The following is a 21,147-nucleotide window of genomic DNA, read 5'->3' as shown; positions in this document are numbered from 1 at the left end:
ACTAAAACGTACCGAGCCAAATACCAGGATTGTGCGGGGCGTGTGGAGACGAGAAGGAAACGGCTGAACACCTGATACTTGCTTGTAAACAACTTCACCCTGCAGTTGAATGTAACGGGGAACTATTCAAAGCTTTGGGTTTTAAAGACAGTGAAAGTAAAATAGACTTTGAACAGGTAGAAATATCTAAACGGAGGCTATCTGATTGGTGGATAATATCAACGCAAAAGTAAAGGAGTAAGTACATAGGTATGCATGCATATGGGCGTCTTGCGCTGGAGGTTGAGGTATAGTAGCGCGCCTGGTGGCGGCGCGGGAAACGACATCTGGGTCGTACCAGCTTGGGTCGTATTGAGCTCTGGCTGTGGCGAAGCACGTTTCTAGGCCGAGTTTTGCGTAGATTCGCACTTTTTTCTGCCCTGTTGCGAGTGAGAAAAGGCTCGTCACTTCTCACAGACCACGTCGACCACGCTGCGAGCTGGTCGCAGCCTATAGTTTAACGAAAACGGACTCTCCGTGTGCCGTGGGACGTAATGCTGGAAGCAGAAGGAATCGGCGATGCCGATCCGGAGGGACCTAGCTCAGCATCGAAAAAGCGTTACCGTCGATACTGCAGCGTCGTGGGCTGCCATGAACAAGAAGGCCTGAATCCCAACATCCGATTCTATCGTTTCCCTTCAAGGCTTCACGAAGCGGAGCGTCGGGCGCGCTGGATAATTAACTGCAGTTCGTCGCGCTGGGTAAGCGAAACTTTGCGCCATGCTGACTGCTTCACCTGTCTTCCCAATGGGCATGTGAACTCCTGTGGACATCCACTGGACTACCGATTCTGGATATCTTGGTCATCCATAGGACGTCCGCAGATCGCCTAAGGGCGTACGGCGGACATCCACAGGACTACCAGGCGCATACTAATTGGCAGTCCGAGGGGTGTCCCGCGGATGTCTAGAACGGATATACGGATGTTCCACGGACGCAAGAATTTGTTTACGTTTTCATTGCTAAACGTCCGTCACACATCCGTACGACGAACCGTGGACCATTAAGGGATGTCTGCAGGATGTTCATTTTTATTTAAATGGGCTAAATAGCACAGTTAGCGTAAACATTGGCCTTCTGTAGAATCTGTGCTGCAAAGATGATGCAGTACTGGCATGTACTAATGAAAATACAACTTGCACCCATGGAACGCAGACTCCAAAGCAAGCTAAGTTTACATAAAATGGAGAGACAATCACTTTCACAGATATTTTTATTCATTTCTATTACAAAAGCTCGATTTAATACAGAGAGTCGCTAGTAATGCAAGTGTTACAAGTATTTAAACACAGAACTGGTCACGAGACAAGATACTGCAAACCTATAAGATTCAGAGACAGAATGCATATGACAGTCCTGCATTATAATAAATGTCAACAACTTATTACCACAAACTAAGACAAAGGCTGCAGGTGACAGCTTTCACAGCAGTACATTAAAATTTCCAGCCCCCAAGTGCTACAAGAGTGAAATGAGATCACATAATATGAGAACGTCTACTAAGCACCACTATCGCGATAATACATATTTAGAAACATCAAGGTAGGCAGGACCAGGTGTAGCCCTCAGTGTACTTCAAAAGCATGGTACACTTCTTTCACTGCAATACACTTATTCTTCACCTTAACATCAGGGAACATGAAAAAAGAAGCACAGAATGCCACATGGAATACGAGACATGAAGAGAGCACAGGCATTGACTGTTTCATTAGCGTGAATGAATCGTGAGGTGAGGCTCGTCGAATCCCAGAAAAAAAGTTGGCAATCAGTACGCTACCACATTTCACTACATTCAGTAATGACTAAGGAACATAAAGGTACTGGCAATACTCACACCTAAAATATCGCACAGCTGAGACCTAAATTATTTGGACCGTGCCTTTTTTCAAGCAGCTTTATCTAGCAATACCTTGGAAACAGCAAATGAACTCAGGCTCATAGAACCGGAATGGCACTGTTGTCCCCCACGGAGCTCTCTTGCACAGATGGACAAAACATGGGACACATTCACAGATGTTAGACAGAGCAAGCAATCATAAACTAAGAGAAAGCTTTAAAGGGGCACCATCGTACGAATAAAGTAATCATATTTTATTTACAGCAGCTATATTTTTTGCGTTACAAAGCTGTAGTGACCACATTTACCTCGCTCTGCGGAATATCTTCGGGAACCTCTGGGATTCGCAGCTGCTTCAGAGAGCTTGGAGAAGGTTGCGAGTCACTTTAATCCGAGTCTGTGTGTACAAATGGTGCTCGGCAGCGTCTTTTTTGAACCATGTCAGGGTCACTGCTCAGGTCCGATGTGAACTGACTTTTATTCAGCTTTTTACGTGCATGATCGTATGTGGCTGAACAATAAATGACAATGCAATGGTCAAGTTTTTACTCTCATTTTGTTCTAAAAAATCACCATACCAAAACATGGCTCCCACCAATAACCCTTTTACAGAAATGTCAAACTCTTTCCACGTTGATTCCACCGGGTGTGATTTTTTTCACCATTGACAAAAGCTTTTCGGGCTTTGCGTGAGCTGGCCACCAACACTTGTTGTCGGAGATCCAACTTGTAGGAACAACTTCCACTTCTTCAGCTTTGGTGAATTCAACAGTGGCATAACGCATCTGAAGAAAGAACACATGCTTGAACAAGTTCGAAAACTGTGACCAGTAATAAAATCTCAATGTTGTTACCAACACAATATGGCAAAACACCTCTTATTTTGTACTAGGAAAGATACATAATAAATTAACAAACCTGACTGTGAGCTCAAAAATTACCTGCCTGCAACAGCCACGCCAAAACAAAAATAAAAATATTTCTTCCATGGAACGAGTTACCAATTTACGAAGCAAAAGACTGCAAACACTACTCTATGAGAATAGTTTGTTTAATGTGAATAGTGTAAACTTACAATCACCTGACATTGCAATACAGTGCGCATATTTTAAAATATTGCTCCAAATTAGCCTAGGTCTCAAAGCTGCTAATTTTAGGATTTCTTTAGTAATTAGATACCTTGACGCTGGGGTAAAGGCTCAATTATACAGCTGTGCTGTATGTTTAGGCATGTATACAAGCCAGTAGTTATGTTTAGGAGATCCCAAAGTATTACTTGTATTAAATTCCACATTTACAATCTCACCAGCTAATATAAAAATTTTCAATTTTATCATGCGTTACTATAGAAATTAAATATGCATACATTGCTGCCTGACTCACGAAGTGGAAAGCCATCCGCACCGAATCTCAATCGCCCGGAGTAGTCGCGGTCACAGAATGTGGAGTCTTCTGAAAGTGTGTCATATTCTGACGACTCGGGTTTCTGAACGATTTCGTTCACGTTAACACAAGGTACGGTTTCCAACCGTTTGCACAAGGACTGCGAAACAACAGATGGACTGGTCGGAGAACACTCCTGCCCGGTGCACGGAGAATAGAGAAGTTGAAAGGATTTCTTCGTCTCCCGTGCCGCTGTCTCTTCAGCAAATCTCTTGCGAGCTCTCTGCATACTTTGCGTGCGCTACAGAGTATTAATAGTGAGTAGCAGCTCCCAGCGACGTATGCGACCGCAAGCAATCGCGTACAGCAGCACCTCCTTGCATATATGCGACTAAAAGAAAGCCGCTCACTTGAACTACTGCGCATATGTGGCCTGTAGAACATACCGACAACACGTAGTATAGTATAAAGTCCAGGTACGCTTCAGCTTACCTTTTCTGTGGGGCCAACCCGGCCAGGAACCCAGGAGAAAGAAACAACATCCTTGAGCACCTTGCGCAGCCGTAGTGACAACTGAAAATGGCGCCTATGCACTCACAATAAACGCGCGTAACGCTCGCCTTCGCGCCTTTTTCGCACGCCAAGTTTCATCCTAGACGCCGGCGCTCGCATGGCGCTCGTTTCTCTCCTGGCGGAACGATTGCACCTCCCACAGGTGTACGTTTTCGCCGCTTCCATTCAAGGTCGCGCCCGCGCTTAGCTCGCGCTGCGCGCGAAACGTCTCTTGTTTCCGACGGCGCCTCCTCGGATGACTGGAAATTATTATTGTGTTGTTAACTGTCACAACAGCAGTGTATACAAAAACAGGGTTAATGCCATCAGTGAAATTCTGCCCATCCACACTTTCAAAAATACTGCCAGAAGGATGCCCCAAACGATAAATAGAAATAGTCTCCCGCGAAAAAGAATGCAGGGTATGCTAAGTTTCAGAAAAGATTGCGCTGGTAGCATAATAGGTATGCTTGCGACGCGTTTTCTGCGTTTTTAGGGATAATAGAAATATTTCTGAAGTTTCCAAATGAGAGGCTGCTGTTAATTATTATTTGAAAAGCGTCGTAAATGGACGTCAACTATACAATGGGACAGTCGGTCTCTGGTCACATCGATATCTGGCGAGCGTGATGGTCCAAAAAGGATATGTTTGATAACGCGTAAGCACTCTAAGCACAGAAATGTTTCTGTGGCTCTGCAAGTAATAATAATGAGACGGTCACACAAGCTTGGTAGCTTTTACGATCACGCTGTGCTTTAGAACCAGTCCACTATAACCTGCATCCGTGGTAGCCTGTATGCTCTCCACCAGAAGAAAAAAATCCCATGGGCAGGTAGAATTCGATCGAATTTGGTTTATCTTATGCTGCATGTTTGAGGACTCATTGATATTTCGCCGACAAACGTTGATGCCTCTACTGAACAAAGTTAGCTGTAGTTAGCTTGAATGAACTCAAGGCCGGTTCTACGTTGGTATTTGCAAGTGCAGAAATGCTCAGCAACAGAGCAGTTCGTCACTCAAGTCCGAACGAAGTCCTGCTCGGGACATTGGCGAAATGTCCAGCACGAATGACCTAAGGATGTCCGCAGGAGGATAAGAACTGGATGTTGAAATTAGTCCGATAATGATATCCACTGGATGTCCCCAGGACGACTGCTCTGGGACTTGGACATCAGGATCTTATCCGGACGTCCGAGGGAGTTTCAATGCCCATTGGGTTGAAGCTTGCTTGATTATAGATCTGCGTTCTAAAATTCGGTCTTTTGCCCCTACAGTCCCGACGGCAGACCGACATAGCAGCAGGCATGGCTGGTGATTCACGATTCGAAACCCGGCCACAGCGACAATTAACAATTCGACCGGTGCGAAGTGGTGAAGTGCCCAGGTGTGCGCAAATGACCACAAATGGCCGGGCTGATTCGGTGACAATTCACTACCCCACTACGAGTAGCACAGGTTAGAGAGTTAAATGTGCTCATACTTGACCTCAAGCCAGCATGTTGAGGCAGCGCAGCAAGATAGTATTGATTACAGCAGATCGATGTTCTAGCGTTGTCATTAAAAGCTACATCAAGCGAGCAGCGCACGAGCTCGCGCTGCAGCGCGATTCGCACGTACGTGCGAGCTCACATGCATTGCACGAGTTACTAAAACTACTTGTTTAGCGGCATGCAGTCAACAAAGATTGCAGGAGACCCGCCGTTTCGCGGCGTGTCGAAAGACCGCTGCCGTCGCGGTGCGTACGATCGTGCGCTCGAGCAGTTCGTACATCGCGGCATGGTGAAAGACCGCTGCCGTCGCGGCGCGTACCGTCGTGTGCTCGAGAAGTTCCGTACACATGATGTCTGCTTATCGCTACTGTGGATTCATTTATAGCAAGCATTTCCTCGCGTTTGTGCGCCTGAATCTAGCAGCGTGCAAACCTTACCTGAAGTTCCACTTCGTACGCGACTCGCTTCACTTGCGATCGACACCGCGCTAAAACTTCGCCGCTTAATTCTTGAACGGCATACACGTGTTCGGCACTGCATCATTTCTTGCCTTTACGCAGCGTGCCACCCCTGAAAAAATCTTCGGCGCCCGATATTCGCTGCAGGCCGTGATAAAACACAACCGAAAGTGGCGGGTCCATATTGTAAACGTGCTTTCCGAAGCAGACGACCGAGCTTGGTACGACCCATTTTAGAACAGAGGGCGCTTTTTAGCACCTTTTTCGCAGCGCCCCCTGGGCAATGCAAGAGCCCCATAGTACCATTCAAGGCTAGGTGGCGCGCACCGCCGCTGCCCGATTCAAAGGATTGAGCCTCAATCGTCCATCCACCCATCCATCCATCCATCCAGCGACTGCAAAGCCCTCTGCTGGATAAACACACAAGCAAACACACTACGCTAGCAGACAAACAGCGGCACGTGTTTTCTGTTGCGGCGTGTTTAACGGCTGTGAAATGCATGGGGATGATTCTGAAGCTGTCGAGAACAGCGCTGAAAAGCAGCGCAAGAGTCGCTTCCTTGACGCTTTCTACAAGCTAGCCGATACAAAGTTGGAATATCGCGTTAGTGGTGCTGAAACCGTCATCAAGGAGTTGATGAAGTCATCGGAAGAGGTACGGCTTCGTTTTTTCTTTTTTTTTTCTGATTTTGGAAGTGTGGCAGGAGTTCGTGACTAAAGAACCCCTGCGTCTCTCTTTGGTGATGTCGATCAAAACAAAAGAGCTCGCGACCGAACGATTGCGCTTTTAAGTTGGCTCCCCGAGACTATAGCTAGACGTCTTCGATTTGCCCAGCTTGGCACTGCTGCTCAAGGCTATTGCGCTTTCTTTTTCAGTCTGACTCTTCCAATAAGTTGCAGTACACGATCGAGCGACTGATCAAGGGCCTGCCATCAACACGAAAGTTCGCCCGGGTTGGATTTGCTGCAACACTTGTGGAGGTAAGGTGTCACTTCGTAAGTAACCGCGCGACAAACAGTACCGATATTCGTTCGCGCTATTAATTTATGCGGATGTTCGTCTTACGGCCATTTCGTGTTAGGCTGTGTATTTTGAAGGATGAAAGATGCAAAGCCACGATCGGTGTGATGCAATTTAATTGTTTGGGTGTTCTGTCTATTTGCATCGTTGTGTGCGTCTTTTGTCATCGGTAGGTTCTCAGGACGTTCCCCGAGGTCACTGCGGAACAAGTTCAAGGCTTCATTCTGAAAAATCTTCCCGAAGACACAAAGGAGGTATGACTTCAGAATTTTTATGTAAAGCAAACACTTACTATGTTGTATAACACTGACCGCCAGTTAAATTTGTTATGTTTTCAATAACACATTGATACTCGATCAGCAAATTTTATGCAAGGATAAATTAAGAGTGTTGTTTAGTTTCGGATCAGCGTGTTGCAGGACTTTTTAGTGATTTGGATACACACACCTAGCTATGTTTATATGTCTCTCGTATTTGAGTGCAGTGTGTAGATTAAAAAAAAAAAAATGAGCCTGTGATGAAGCGCAAACTCATTTGTATGCTTTTCCGGTTATGTGAGTGTTGAGGCCTAGCAAAGTTATCTTGTGCGAAAGGTGAATGCATATGTGCTCTGAGAAAAACTGCTATATGTGTTTCAAATTTTTTTTTCTTTTGCCTAGGCTACTCATATTTCGCGTTGTATAGAGATGACATTTTCGGGTCTTTCTGCTTTAATGTAACCTCTTGTTACTTTGACATCTGTAATTTGACTATCACAGTGGTGCACTCAGTGGCAAGAAGTGGTTGCCGTGTTGATTTGCCTTTCTCACACTGATGTTATTCTGGTATCCTGCTATGTGTGGCCGTACAGCGGAAGCAACACCCAAATCTGTCCCGGATGGCTGCGACATCTGCGTCAGCCGTTCTCCCGCCGTCCAATATTAGTAGCGGGTGACTTTAATGCACCACACATGGCCTAGGGGCATTCCGCCACTAGCGCCCGAGGCCAGATAGTCGTAGAAACTTTTCTAGATGCCTAGTTCGTGCTTCTTAGCGCCCCAGCCACATCAACTCGTCGTCGGGATCATGCTGGTGTCTCGGCTTACTCCTGGGATTTCACTTGATGATTGGGCCATGCATCAGTCAACTGGAATCAAGAACCAGATTGTTAGGGCAGTGACCACTAGTCCATACATATAGGCATATAACCAGATTGTCCCCGGCGCTTACGCCGAAAGTGTCATGTAACTAACGGGGATCTATTCCGTGCTAAACCAAATATATGGATGTTGTCAAATGCTGGCGATGCTCATGTGGACCTCGTGAACATCATTAGGACTTCAGTTTCCAGTGCTACACAGTGCATATGGGTCGATGAGTCTCGTCCAGCGACAGATCTACAACTTCTACGTCTGTGGGCAGAACGTCGGCGTGCGGAGAGTGTTGTGTCTTGCTGTCCAGACTCCAGCTTTGCTTGTTACAACCTCAACCGAGCAACTGCAGTGGCTCGCAGACATGAGAAGAAACTTTCCCAGAGCAACTGGATGGAATGGTGTGCGTCGCTTGGACCTTCATCTACTACAGCTTCGGTGTGGTGGACATTCCAGGCAATGGAACGAGGTCCACATACCCCTGACTCGGTCTCCAGTGTGTCTTGCATCTGGACTGGGCCCTGCGGTATTCGTACCGGAGGTTGTGCAATCTTTGTATCCAAATTTCGACAGTGCACCTCGCACCATTACCCGCTCATCCACCATTCCGGCCCATGTGGGAGGAGTCCCATGTAAGGGGCTGTTGACGGCTTGGAGTCATTGTTTGTCATGGCTGTACCATTGGCGGCAATCAACAAGGCTTAATCGTGGACTGCCCCTGGACCTGATGGCATACTCTACGAGGTACTGTACAAAAACATGGGGGAACCTGCTCTTGAGTGGCTTCTTGACTATATATATATTGTGTGGAACACCGGAGGGGTTCCGATGTCATGGAAACACGTGGCTGTTGTGACCATTCCGAAGCAGGGAAAGCCACCTGACATTCTCACAAACCTGTGACCAATCGCCCTTACCGCCACACTATGTAAGCTGATAGAGCGAATGGTGGCGATGTGCCTCAGCTGGTGGCTTGAGCATTTCTGGTGGTATCACCCAACCCAGATTGGATTTCGGCCTTAACTGGGCACTGAAGATGGCTTGGAATACCTTTCCTCCGCGGTACTCATTGGTGGTTTGTCCCACTGTGTGCGGACGCTGCTTGTGATGGACATACGTCGAGCTTATGACAATGTGAGCCATGAGGCTGTGCTTGGTATCCTGCAGTGGATTCACTTGCCTCCTTGTGCTAGCGCATTCATACAATAATTTCTTCGTGAGTGCTCCTTTTCCGTCCGTCTTCTCGGAAAGAACTATGGACAGTTTGCGACCAAGTGCGGAATGCCGCAGGGATCCGTTCTTGCGCTGATATTGTTTAATGTTGCGATACTGCCGATGGCATGGGAGCTGTCAAATATTCCGGACGTACAATTCTTAATGTATGCTGATGATGTGACGGTATGGACTACACGTCACTCTTTGAAGCGGGCACTGCAGGAAGCACTTGATATAACACTTGCTTGGTGCAAGTCAGTGGAGCTCATGCTGTTGACTGAAAAGACCTCTTGCATGAGAATTGCTAACAGCTGGGGCCTTCAAAATCTTAACCAAGCCCCTCTTCGACTTACGCTCGACGGTCACGTCTTGGCAGAGGTAACCATAGCTCGAGTGCTTGGAGTGCAATTTTCTGCATCCGGATCAGCATAGCCCTGGCTATGATCTGCCCGCATATCCGCTTCTAGCATGCTCTACCTTTTTAGTCGCATTGCCCAGAAATCAGGTGAGGCTTGCACTCGTATTGCTCAGCTGCTGGTTTGCTCCGTATTCCAGCCTCGCTTGATCTATCTATCACAGTTTCAGTGTCTTACCAAAGCAGAATGGGCTCGACAGGAAAACCTTAACTGCAAAGCCATGCGCGTGATTACAGGCCTTCCAAGGCTCACACCTATTGCTACACTTGGGGCAGAAGATCAGGTGAACATACTTGATGAGCTCATTCATCAAAGACGTGAAGCGCAGGTGATAAAACACAGTAGTGTTCCTGAGGCTGCTGCCTTGACGAATTACCTGGACCCGTCTATCCTCTTAGTAGATCAATCCTTATTGCAGCTAGCCCCGTGGGGCCACTGCCAAGTGACTAAAAAGCCACTTGGTTGAATTTGGCGCTTGAATAATTGAAACTCAAATTCCGTGAGAACCACCACACCTGTGCCTTCCTGTTCGGAGTTCCAGGAAATAGGCCTAGGTGCCTATGTGGATGCCGGGTTGAGTTTGGCAATTCTTCATATGTGCTTAGTGTGCCTCTCATATCCAGATGTAAACCAGACTTGTTCTTATGAGTTTGATACACCCATTACCTCAATACTGGCGGGACTAGTTGCACTCCGCGATGACCTGACGACTGTTGCCAATCGCCGAGGTGCAAAGCCCAAGGAGCATGATCTTCTACACCGATTTGACGCAAGCGGTGCACTCACTCTGTCATGTCGATTGTACAGCTGGTGTAGCGATGGACTTTCATCGCGGTGCGATGACTTATCCAAGCCTGGTTCAAGTCTGTTGGATTCCGCATTCCGCAGATGCCGCATTCTATCCCTTGACGGTCATGCCTCTGCTCATGCTCCCACACTCTGAAACAATGGACATTCAGAAAGAAATTTTCCGGCACACCACGCGAGCTCTCATACCTCTGTGTGATTCTGACCTCTTGGGTGGCCTTACCTGTCTAGAGGAGGTATCGCTCCAAAAAGTTCGCGTGAGTGCGCCTGTCACACCATCCCTCCACGCACAGTGGTGATATATCGACACCTCCTCTAGATGCCTGTACTGTCCTGCGCCACCACAGAAAGCGAACCTACAGCACTTGCTATGGACATGCCCTGGTCTGCAGTCAGCTCGTCGACGTCATCTGAACCGTGAGTGAGCGAAGAAACTTTATTGCAGGTCCAGCGAGGACACAACCTCGTCATGCACCCGGCTAGTCCCATGTCGGGATCGCAGGCCTAGCCCACTGGCCCGGTCACGGGCACGTCGGACAGCCAGGATTTGCTTGTCTGGAGCGGGGCTATGCAGAAGCAAGTCCCACTCCTCCTTGATGAACTTGGGGCATGTCGACCCACACTCCCAGAGCATGTGTGTTAGAGTGGAGGTCTGCCCGCAGGACAGTGGGCATCCACCCTAATCGGCCGCCAGACTTACACAAGTGAATCTTTGGCCCTCATCACCGCTCCTTATTGGACTATATACTATGTCTAACATGGACTATGTGGACTATGTGTAACACTTCCTTTTGATGCCGCAAGGCAAACTAACGCAATGATAATAAAAAAAATTGACTTTTTTTTTTATTTGACTGTGTTCAAAAGTACAAAAGGTGCCCATACTCTTCTGGGAGAAAAAAGAAATAATTAAGGTTGTAATTTTGACCTTGCGTGTTGAATGCAAGACAGTTCAAACTCTTGCAAACTGCTATAAGAATAGCTGGATGGGATTATTATTTCAATATATTAAGTAGAACATGTGGCAAGATGTGATGCAAGAGAGGGGGAGAAGGGGAGGGAATGGGTAGGCCTGCTCCGCCCAGACTGCCGAACACATAGCCTCATAAAATTTACTCACCTGCCATAACTGCGATTCATTTCGTGGCGTAGAGGACGAGAACTGCATTCTTCTTTAAATTTGGCAGAAAGCACAGCAAAGCCCACAAAGGCTATGTGTGCCAGCTGTGTATATAATGCTCTTATAGAAGAAGCTCAATCTCGGTTTGCAGGAGACAAAAACGTTTTGAGTCAGTTTGCTGTAATTGTGTGTAAGGCTGTGCACTCCTCCCGAGGTGGTTTAATCTTGTGTGCGTGTGTCGATGTCCGTGATTTTTTTCTAGGATAAGAACCATGTTATCCTGGGGCGCTGCCTTGCACTTGCTGCCCTCGTCCGTTCTGGGAAGGCAGTCAAAGCAGCGGGCAGTGTTGCAAAGGAAGTGCTGGAACTTGGCACACGCTACAGTCACCTCCAGCTCATGGCATGCGACATTTTTAAGGACCTTCTTAACCAGGTACTGCTTTTTTTGTTTTTACAACCACACGCTTCTTTGTTCACACTTGCACTTCTTTATTCTCAATATTCTTTTTCTACTGTTGAACCTCTACATATTAAATTTTGCCTTAGATTGAGGTATAGTCGCTACATTTTAACATACAAAGATGAAAGCATTTTATATATACTCAAACATTAAGGGAAGGAATTCATGATATATTAGGTCTGCTGTATGTCAAAACTGCCCCGGGTGCTGTCTTTCTTTTTTCTGTTGTTGTTGTAAAGCCTAGCTCAGCAGGGTGTAGATAAAACTTTAAAAGAAAAATTTTGGACTAGTCCATTCACCGGCAGTGCTCACCTACTTGCGTTGTACTTATCGTGACAGGGCATTATATACTGATGGCTCAGACAGGTTCTTGCTTGGTGAAGTGTGACTAAGAACTGTTTGAGCCACTCAAGCTCTCTACAGCATCTGTGCGTCCTTTCCGCTGATTTCTGGATCTCGAGAAGGCAGAATTGTTGCAGATGTCATTGCTTGTTTATAATTAATGACATGTGACAATGTTTCCTTCTCGAGGCAAAATTGCAAATCGGACAGCTTGGTGTAGTTCCCTCTTTCCTGGTAACTCAAGAATCAGTTTGATATCAGCGCACTATAAATGACTGAGTGCTATCAAGAGATGCGCTGTAACAAATTCTGCAAACAAAAAGAAGTATAGGATCACCTAACTACCTTGCTTTCTAATTCTTGTATGAAAACAGCTTTGCTAAACCAGTTTTTACAAACATAACCTGCTTTTACCTTTCTAAGTTTCATAATTTGGACATGTAGGATATTGGTGGATATGTGGATATTGGAATATCAACCTATTTTTAAATTTGTTTCACATATTCGGTGTATTGAAGAGACTCGACACTGTTCTGTTTGTCACCGAGCCTTGTGTAATGACTCTAGGCACAGAGTTTTCACACATGTTGATTGCTGGTATGTCAGTAGATCAAGCACATGCAGCTGTGAAATGCAGAACTGATGATGTTTGCACAAACTTTACAGTGGCCATCTAGTGTTGCTGATAGAAGCTTTTTCAGCCATATATGCAGAAAAATCTATTTCTTAGTTACACCTATAGCTATATTGTGTTCCAGGTGAATGAAAAGAACTTCAAGAAGAAGGTGTGGCCTGAGTTGCAGGAAATGTTGTCCTGTGGGTGGGAGGACTGTACGCCCCTCAAGCTCTATGTCCTGGTCCAAGCAGCATCCAGATTTCCAGTGAGCCCTATAAAATATCTTCTCACATTTCGCTACAACCTAGTTTTAGTGTTGCAGTTTAAAGCTATTCGACAGGAATTTCATATAAGCATGAGTCAGAGTTGTGGAGCATGGGTTAAAAATTTGTAATATTCATAGCCTGTCGTTTGTACACCATTCTGCAGAAGTTTAAGCCAGGGTATGTTAATGGCGGCACCATGAAATGTAAAACCATGTGCTTTATTATTGCAAAACACATCTGATGGTATTGCATGCAGCCTACAGATTATTAGGACAGTAGCAACAAAACGTTCCACATTGTGTTAACAGTAGCAGTAGTAGTAAACAGTAGCCAACACCACACAGCTCTTGTCTATATAGAGGTGCCGAGTGATGCCACCCTTCACATTCTATTTTCTAATTTTCATTGCAGGGCATGGTGGATGGAGCCTTTCTACAAGATAATTGGGGTTGCGATAGTATTCTGGACAAGGAAAACTTTGCACACATTGTACAGATACTTCAGGTAAGCTGTATGAATTATCGGAAACTACTGTTGTGAGGCTGGTCATCTTAACTTGACAATGACTCCTGCAACGCATTACCAGTGGAATCGTATGACTGTGGTCAACGTCTGATTTTTCGAATTCGCAGGAGCCGCGGAAATGTAAAAAAAAAAAGAATGCATGCCTTTTAACTGCCCTCAAGGGCCCAAATACCCACAGCCACGACCGAAGCAGCTTTAGAGGCATGTCCATACAATTATTAGGCATCTAGGTGCTCGTACTGTGACAGGAGACGGCGGGTGCGCGCGCGTATACTGGTCACAAGAAACACATTTTATGTTTCGTGGCAGTGGCCCCTTTGCACTCTTGGTATGCTTCACCACGATACATTGCGTATGCTTAACCTCGTAACACTGCTGCAATGCGGCGAAACTGACTTTCGGGAATCGGCTTTATGCAACGCTTTCCGGGCTTTCCGCGCTTCGACGCCATCGGAGAGGAGTACGAAGGCGGAGTCGGCGCCATTGCGGTGAATCCTTTAAATGACAGTGGCGAATCCTTTAAATGAAAAGAGATGGCACCGAAAGACAGCAAGCATAGTAGCGAAGATCGAAGATGCTAGGCCTAACGACAGCACAATACTACGGCTGCCAGCGGATCGGCGTGCGAGAGCATTGGTTCAGGCCTGCGAGATACTCAAAATCGCTACGGTGGTAGCTTCAATTAATGCCATTTCGGACCTGAGGTCACGGCAAAAATCCGAAACATCGGACGACGAACGGTTTCAACGTCCAAAATTACAGATGTCCTTGTGCATTGGCTCTATGGAATATTCGGCGGCGGCGCGAAGGCGTCCGAATTATAAGACATGGCTGAAAAATTTGTCGTTGACTGTGTTTGACTTCCACGCCTTCTTTTTTGTACTGTGGGTGGCTAAACAGCCTTCCTTGTGTCAGATGAAAAAAATATTGCATTGCTGTGTTGATGCCTCTTTTTTTTTTTTGCTTCTGAGCAGTACCTTTTACTCGCTAGTGGCATGATGTCATACCTTTTGTTTAGTGTGCATGCCTATTGCAGTCATCTTGTGTGAGCTGTGTTTTAACAGTGATAGAGAAATGCCAAAGGGGAAGGTTGCTTACCTTGTCTGCATGATAAAAAATGTGCGGTTGCGGTAAGTTATGTCGAGTATATTCACATGTTGCTGTTAGACATCAGCATGTGACACCAGTAAACATTAAATATTTCTTTCTTTTTTAAATAAATATTTGAAACAATGTAGTTTGGGCTCCTAGCTGTTTTCCGTGAACTTCTGGCTTCTTATATTGTACTTGGTCGTCAAAAATCCTGGTGAGCATATTATCTTCATTTCACAGCCAGTGAAAAAGAACTTGATGCACTAGCCCCTGTAAAATGAAATTTCCTTCCCATCTATTCCTAACATTTGTTTCTCCACTGTATGTGTTAAGGTATCTTTAATTTAAAAAGCATTCAGTGCCATCATTGTCAATAAAAATTTAGTGCTGCGATAATGAGACATATTTAGCAGCAGTACAGGGCAAGATGCAGGAGAATAAGTTGACAGGGCAAAACAATGGCTAGTAAAGTTGTACTCCAGCATTTGCTCTGTCACCTACTCCTATGTTCTCCCTGCTCGACAGAGAGAACATGTCTAATGATTTGCGTAACCAACTTGTCTGCCTTTCAGCCTGCGCCTATTGGGGTGCAGTGTATAACCCAGGCCTAGTAGGCGTAGACTTGCCCACAAAAAATTGTATTCGCCATGTCCTAACCTAATTGCAAACTGCGCATATTCGCTTTTGCGGAATGCAGAAATCGACGGTTGTCCATCCTAGAGTTCATCCTGTCTGCCCATTGATCCTGCAAGCTGTCATAACCACAAAAGGCTTCAAAAAGTTCTGGAAAACCCTCGTGGATGGTGAGACACAACTTTTTTTGCTGCTTTCTAGTCTTGCAACATTGACAAGCTGCCGCACATGGTGCTGGGTTACTGTAACAATGTAATGGTAGAATGCTGAGCTTAAAATTGTACTGGGACAAACAACCTTGCCTTCAGAGCTCGGTTCTGCTTCTTGGTAGTTAATGTTTATTTGTGTCATGGAAATTCATGTATATAACAAGCTCTAGAAAGGTGGTGGTAGCAGCTATTATGCCTACTACATGCATAGTATGCCTAATGAAAATTCCAGGTTTTGTAATGGGGGGTTCATTGCATGCCTGGTTGTTAATCCTTGTTGAGTGTACTAAGGAGCTCAGTATAAAAAAAAGGAGTAAAAGTATGTGCATGCAATGAATTAAGCAGTGGCACCTGGATGTACAGCATAATCAATGGCCTGGTCAAGCACTGTGCACCCTTCTGGAAGCTTGGCAAAAGCTTTCTTCTAGAGTGCTAATGCCTGTCTCCTTAATGTGTAAAAGATGCTGCCTAATGTGCAGAGGGTAATTGTGATGAGTGTAAACAAATTTATGTGCCACGTGACGCTGTAAAGATTGCAAACATTGAAACTGTCAGTGGCCTTTCTTGGCGCCTATGGTTGCTTTCTAGAGTTTCAGTCACGTCCCTTTGTTTTTTTTAGGGGCCCTCCTTACTTCACGTCGGGAGGAGCACATCTTCCTGGCTGTACAGCTTGTCAAGTGGTGCCTGCCCCAGCTTACTACCATAGATAAGGTTCGAGTCATTTGTGGCAAAGTATTATGGGTCTTCCTCTTCCTCCCAAATGACTCATTCTATCAACCAATGGCCCTCAGTCCCCAGCAGCTGTGGAGCACCTGAGCAAGACGGTGGTCAGACCTGTAACGCAGCAGAGGGTGCTAAGAATCTCTGGACCCAGATAGGCTGCCAGTGGAAACTGACGCTGGTAACCTTTAACACCCGAACACTCTCGAGTGAAGCTAGCTTAGCAGGACTTCTTCAGGAACTGTCAGGCATTGTTTGGGATATCATTGGCCTTAGTGAGTTTAGAAGAACTGGTGAGGCTTATACAGTGCTGACTAATGGCCACGTCCTCTGCTATAGAGGATCTCCAGATGAGAAGCAGTATGGAGTACAATTCCTCATCCATAAGGACATAGTGGGCAACATTGACAAATTCTACAGCGTTAATAAGAGGGTAGCAGTGGTCGTAATAAAACCTATTAAGAGGTATAGATTAAAGGTAGTACAAGCCCACGCTCCAACCTCCAGTCATGATGATGATGAAATAGATCAGTTTTATGAACATGTTGAATTAGCAATGAGAAAAGTAAAAATTCAGTATACTCTAGTAATGGGCGACTTCAATGCATAAGTGTGAAAAAAACAAGCAATTGGCAAATATGGCGTCGATTCTAAGAACACTAGAGGAGAGATGGTAGAATTTGTAGAAAGGAATAAGCTGCGAATAATGAACACCTTCGTCAGGAAGCGTAGCAAAGTGGACCTGCAAAAGTCCTAATGGGGAAACAAGAAATAAAATTGATTTCATACTTTGTGCCGATCCCAGTGTAGTGCAGGATGTAGAAGTTTAGGTAGGGTAAAGTGCAGTGATCATAGGTTAGTGAGGTCCAGGATTCACCTCAATTTGAAGAGAGAAAGAGTAAAATTGGTGAAGAAGAAACAGAGAGATAGAGAGACAAAAGGGGAGGAAGGACAGGCAGTTAGCCAGTGTAAGTACCAGCTGGCTACCTTGTGCTGGGGAAAGGGGTAAAGGGAATAAAAGGAGAAAGAAGAAGAAAAAAACAAAAAAATTCACACAGTAACTCGATGCTACACGCTGCAACATTCAAAGATGGTTGCACAATTCACAAGTCCTTAAAAACTTCAGCAAAGCCCTTAAAGCCTTGAGTGCCGAAACCCATCTGGACCAGTGTCCTAGAACTTTTTCTTCTGTGAATGAGTGATTGTCCAGCTTTTCGAGTGTGGTGACAAGCACTTTTCTTGGCACATTGTAACGGGGACAGCCACAGAGGAGGTGCTCGATCGTCTCCTCGCAGCTGCAGGTGTCGCAAGTAGGGTTCTTGGCCATTCCAGTGCGGAAGGAATAGGAGTTCGTGAATGCCATGCCGAGACACAGGTGCCACAAAAGTGTTCCTTCCGCTCCTGGTAACCCAGGTGGAAGACGAAGTCGCAGACGTGGATCCAATCTGTGTAGACGTGTGTTCGTGAATTCACTGATGTTCCACAGAGTCCGCATAAGCTTGCGTGTGAGGGAGTGAAGACTTGTGGCTGCGCCTGCTCTTGACAGTGGTATCGGTATAATATGGGCACCATCTTGGGCCGATCGGGCAGCGTCATCCACACTGTGATTTCCCGAAATTCCGCAGTGACCGGGTATCCACTGGTAGATGATTTTGTGCCCCTTGTCAATTGCATGATGGTGGAGTAGTCGGATGTCTGTGACTAATTGCACATTAGGTCCATGGTTGAAAGGGGACAGCAGACACTGGAGAGCTGCCTTTGAGTCACAAAAGATGCACCATGAATGTGATGATTTGTGACCAATAAACTCCAGAGCGGCACAGATAGCTGCGAGTTGTGCAGCCATCGATGATGTAATGTGAGACGTCTTGAATTTGATGGTGACAGATTTTGTGGGAATTACCACTGCTACAGCTGAACTTTTAGAGGAGACAGAGCCGTCCATGTAAACGTGGATGCATTCTTTGTGCTTGTCATGTAGGAATGAAAGCAGAGTTTGTTTTAGGGCAAAAGATGACATCTCCGTTTTCTTTTTAATGCTGGGAATGACAAGAAGGTCCTGGAGTGGATGCAGGCGCCACAGCAATAGAGATGGTCGTGTTGCAGACGTGAAGCTTGGCGGTAAACTTCCATGGTTGGCAGCAATAATCCTCCTAAACGCTGAATTAAGTCGAGCGGCAGGGAGGGAGGCGAGATGATGCGATGGAAGACAGGCAAAGTGCCCGATGTGCATCCTTAAAGCGTCGACTTGAATGTACATATTGATGGGGTGGTCATGCGCGATGGCAAGTGTTGCTGTCGTGGATGCACACTGGGTAGGCCAAGACAAATTCGCAGAGCTTGAGCTGGCACAGACTGGAAGACACAGAGGTTGGTCTTACCAGTCCAATCCACTACAGGCAAGCTATAGCGTAGGAGACCCAGGAACACTCTGTATAGAGTTGGAGAATCGCACTCACAGACGCACCCCATGACTTACCTGCGAGAAATTTGAGCATGTGGATTATCATGACTAGTTTCCTTTTTAGGTAGGAGACATGACGACTCCAGGAGAGGTCTCGATCTATTATAATTCCTAGAATGTGGTGCCTCTTCCCGTAGACAATAGGCTGTCCATTAATTCTGACCATGTACGGTCTTATTGCTTTGTGTGTGAAAGCGACCATAGAGCACTTCTCGGAGGACACCTCCAGACCTCGTGCTCGAAAATAACCTGATGTTAGTGTGGCCACTTTTTGAAGTCTGGCACACACCTGGGGATGCATCGCTCCTGATGACCAAATGTATATATTGTCTGCATAGATTGACACATGGACGGATTGCAGAAGAGTATGAACGAGATTGATGAGCATGAGGTTAAATAGAGTGGTGCTCAAGACTCCGCCTTGTGGTACACCATGGTAAGTGTTGTGTTGTGATGACGCATCATCCTGTGTTTGCACAAAGAATGACCTGTCCTTCAAGTAGCTGAATATCCATTGAAAAACAAGGCCACCTAGGCTGACATTGCCCAAGGCGTCCAGGATGGCTCGGTGGGTTACGTTGTCATAAGTGCCTTTAACATCCAGGAACATCTCCGCTGACAGTCTCCTTAGGCTTTTTTCGTGCTGAACAAACGAGATAAGATCTACGACGTTGTCTGTAGAAGAGTGTCCGCATCGGGTAGCCTGCCATAGCGTCAGGGTATATCTTATAGTGTTCTAGATACCACTCTAGATGTGTCAGCACCATCCTCTCCATTACCTTTCCTAGACAACTGGCCAGAGCATTGGGCCGATAAGACGCCACGTCTGGGGGTGATTTACCTGGTTTGAGCAGAGGCACAAGGTGACTTGACTTCCATACAGCAGGAACCACTCCTTCACGTCATGAATTGGTGCACACATCTAGAAGAGCATGTCGGGCTGTTTGACCGGGGTTGCCAAGAGCTGTATATGTCACCCCGTCAGGCCCAGGCAATGAGAAACACCTGCACGCTGCCAACGATGCTTGCAACTCCTCGATGGAAAACGGATTGTCCATACGAGAATCCCGCAACATTGCTATGTCATGGGGATCATGTGTGGGGAATGAGGACGGTAGACCAGCAACCTTTAAACAGAAGTCCTCCACTACGTCGATCTCTCGGTGACCTTGGCAGAGAGCCAGGTGTTTGAAGGGGTGGCATTGTTGCGGTGATGTTCGAAGACCGCGCACCATTCTCCATATATGTGACAGGGGTTTATGCGAATCAAGGGAATTGCAGAAAGTCTTCCATCTTAGAGACTGCAGGGAGTTGATCCGACACTGGATCTCCTTCTGTATGAGTCTCGCCTCCCTTAGGTCGTAGATGGACTTGGCGCGCCTGTACCTTCGTTTCACGCGACAGCGAATTGCTCGAAGCCACTCCAGTTCTGCTTCGAATTCAGATAATTTAAGAATAGGCCTAAAGACTTGTGGCTTCTTGAGCAGCATCGTTAATTAGTTCCTCGACGTTGCCAGGTAGACAGTGCTGGATCTTTTGGCAATTCTCCATGAGCAATGTGTTTTTAGGCCAGTCGATGCATTCAAGAACTGTGGTAGAGTGTGACTTGTGTATGCCGTCGATTTTAATATATGTTGGAATGTGGTCACTACCATATGTTTTGTTGTCCGGAAACCTTTTCACACTGGCACTGAAGCATCTTGAATCAAAAGTGAAGTCCAGGCAGCTACTGTATGTCAATCCCCGCAGAAAAGTGGGACTGCCATCATTTAGGCAGCAGAGTTCATGGTCCGACGCGAAGGATAGTACATGTCTTCCTCGACAATCCATCTTTAAGCTTCCCCATAGTGGATGATGCACCTTGAAATCGCTGGTAATAATCCGTGGTCGAGGTGTCGCAGTTAAAATTGCATGTAGTCTTGCATTGTCAAATCCACTCGAAGGTGAAATGTAGGCACCTACGAGCGTGAGTGCAACATTCTTGAATTTTATAGTGAAACATACCTACTGATTGTCGTCATCAGGTGCCACTGGGTGTAAAGCATAATTTAAATTGCATCTGACTTAAACGATGACTTTGCTGCGGTCGCTACAGGTGGCAGACATGAAAGCTTCATATCCTGATAGGCGGATGGCACTCTCAATGTTTGACTCACAAATGACGATGATTGGAAATTTGTTCTTAAAAACAAATGGATGAAAGTCCAAAATGCGGGATTTAAGGCCTCTGGCATTCCACTGGAAGATAGACGCTTCCTTGACTTCTTTAAGGAACGAGTGCAGAGGAGCAGCCATGGTGCTTCTCAAGACCGGACAGTACTGGATTCAGGGCATACAGTATTTGAAGTGCA

The 21,147-nt window shown here is 46.1% G+C and overlaps 1 protein-coding gene and 1 long non-coding RNA gene across 2 annotated transcripts in view; one reads left to right on the top strand and one right to left on the bottom strand.

The window, feature by feature from the left end:
* Positions 1-1,234: 1,234 nt before the first annotated feature.
* On the bottom strand, positions 1,235-4,212 carry LOC140216383 (uncharacterized). The gene is made up of 2 exons (XR_011893035.1): positions 3,752-4,212; positions 1,235-2,661 (listed from the first exon to the last, which is right to left on the bottom strand). It is a non-coding gene; the product is annotated as an uncharacterized lncRNA (long non-coding RNA).
* A 1,955-nt stretch (positions 4,213-6,167) lies between these two features.
* The window catches only part of LOC126542079 (myb-binding protein 1A-like), a 63,420-nt gene continuing 48,440 nt past the window's right edge, over positions 6,168-21,147 (top strand). The window contains exons 1-8 of the mRNA XM_050189083.3: positions 6,168-6,415; positions 6,637-6,741; positions 6,955-7,035; positions 11,732-11,902; positions 13,030-13,152; positions 13,565-13,657; positions 15,468-15,573; positions 16,232-16,323. Coding sequence (XP_050045040.1) covers positions 6,257-6,415; positions 6,637-6,741; positions 6,955-7,035; positions 11,732-11,902; positions 13,030-13,152; positions 13,565-13,657; positions 15,468-15,573; positions 16,232-16,323 — 930 coding nt within the window. The 5' untranslated portion in view covers positions 6,168-6,256. The remainder of the gene's footprint in view (positions 6,416-6,636; positions 6,742-6,954; positions 7,036-11,731; positions 11,903-13,029; positions 13,153-13,564; positions 13,658-15,467; positions 15,574-16,231; positions 16,324-21,147) is intronic.

This window comes from Dermacentor andersoni, chromosome 3 (genome assembly GCF_023375885.2).
Source record: "Dermacentor andersoni chromosome 3, qqDerAnde1_hic_scaffold, whole genome shotgun sequence".
NCBI lineage: Eukaryota > Metazoa > Arthropoda > Arachnida > Ixodida > Ixodidae > Dermacentor > Dermacentor andersoni.
Note: the sequence above shows the minus strand (reverse complement) of the source record. Positions and strands in the feature narration are given on the sequence as shown.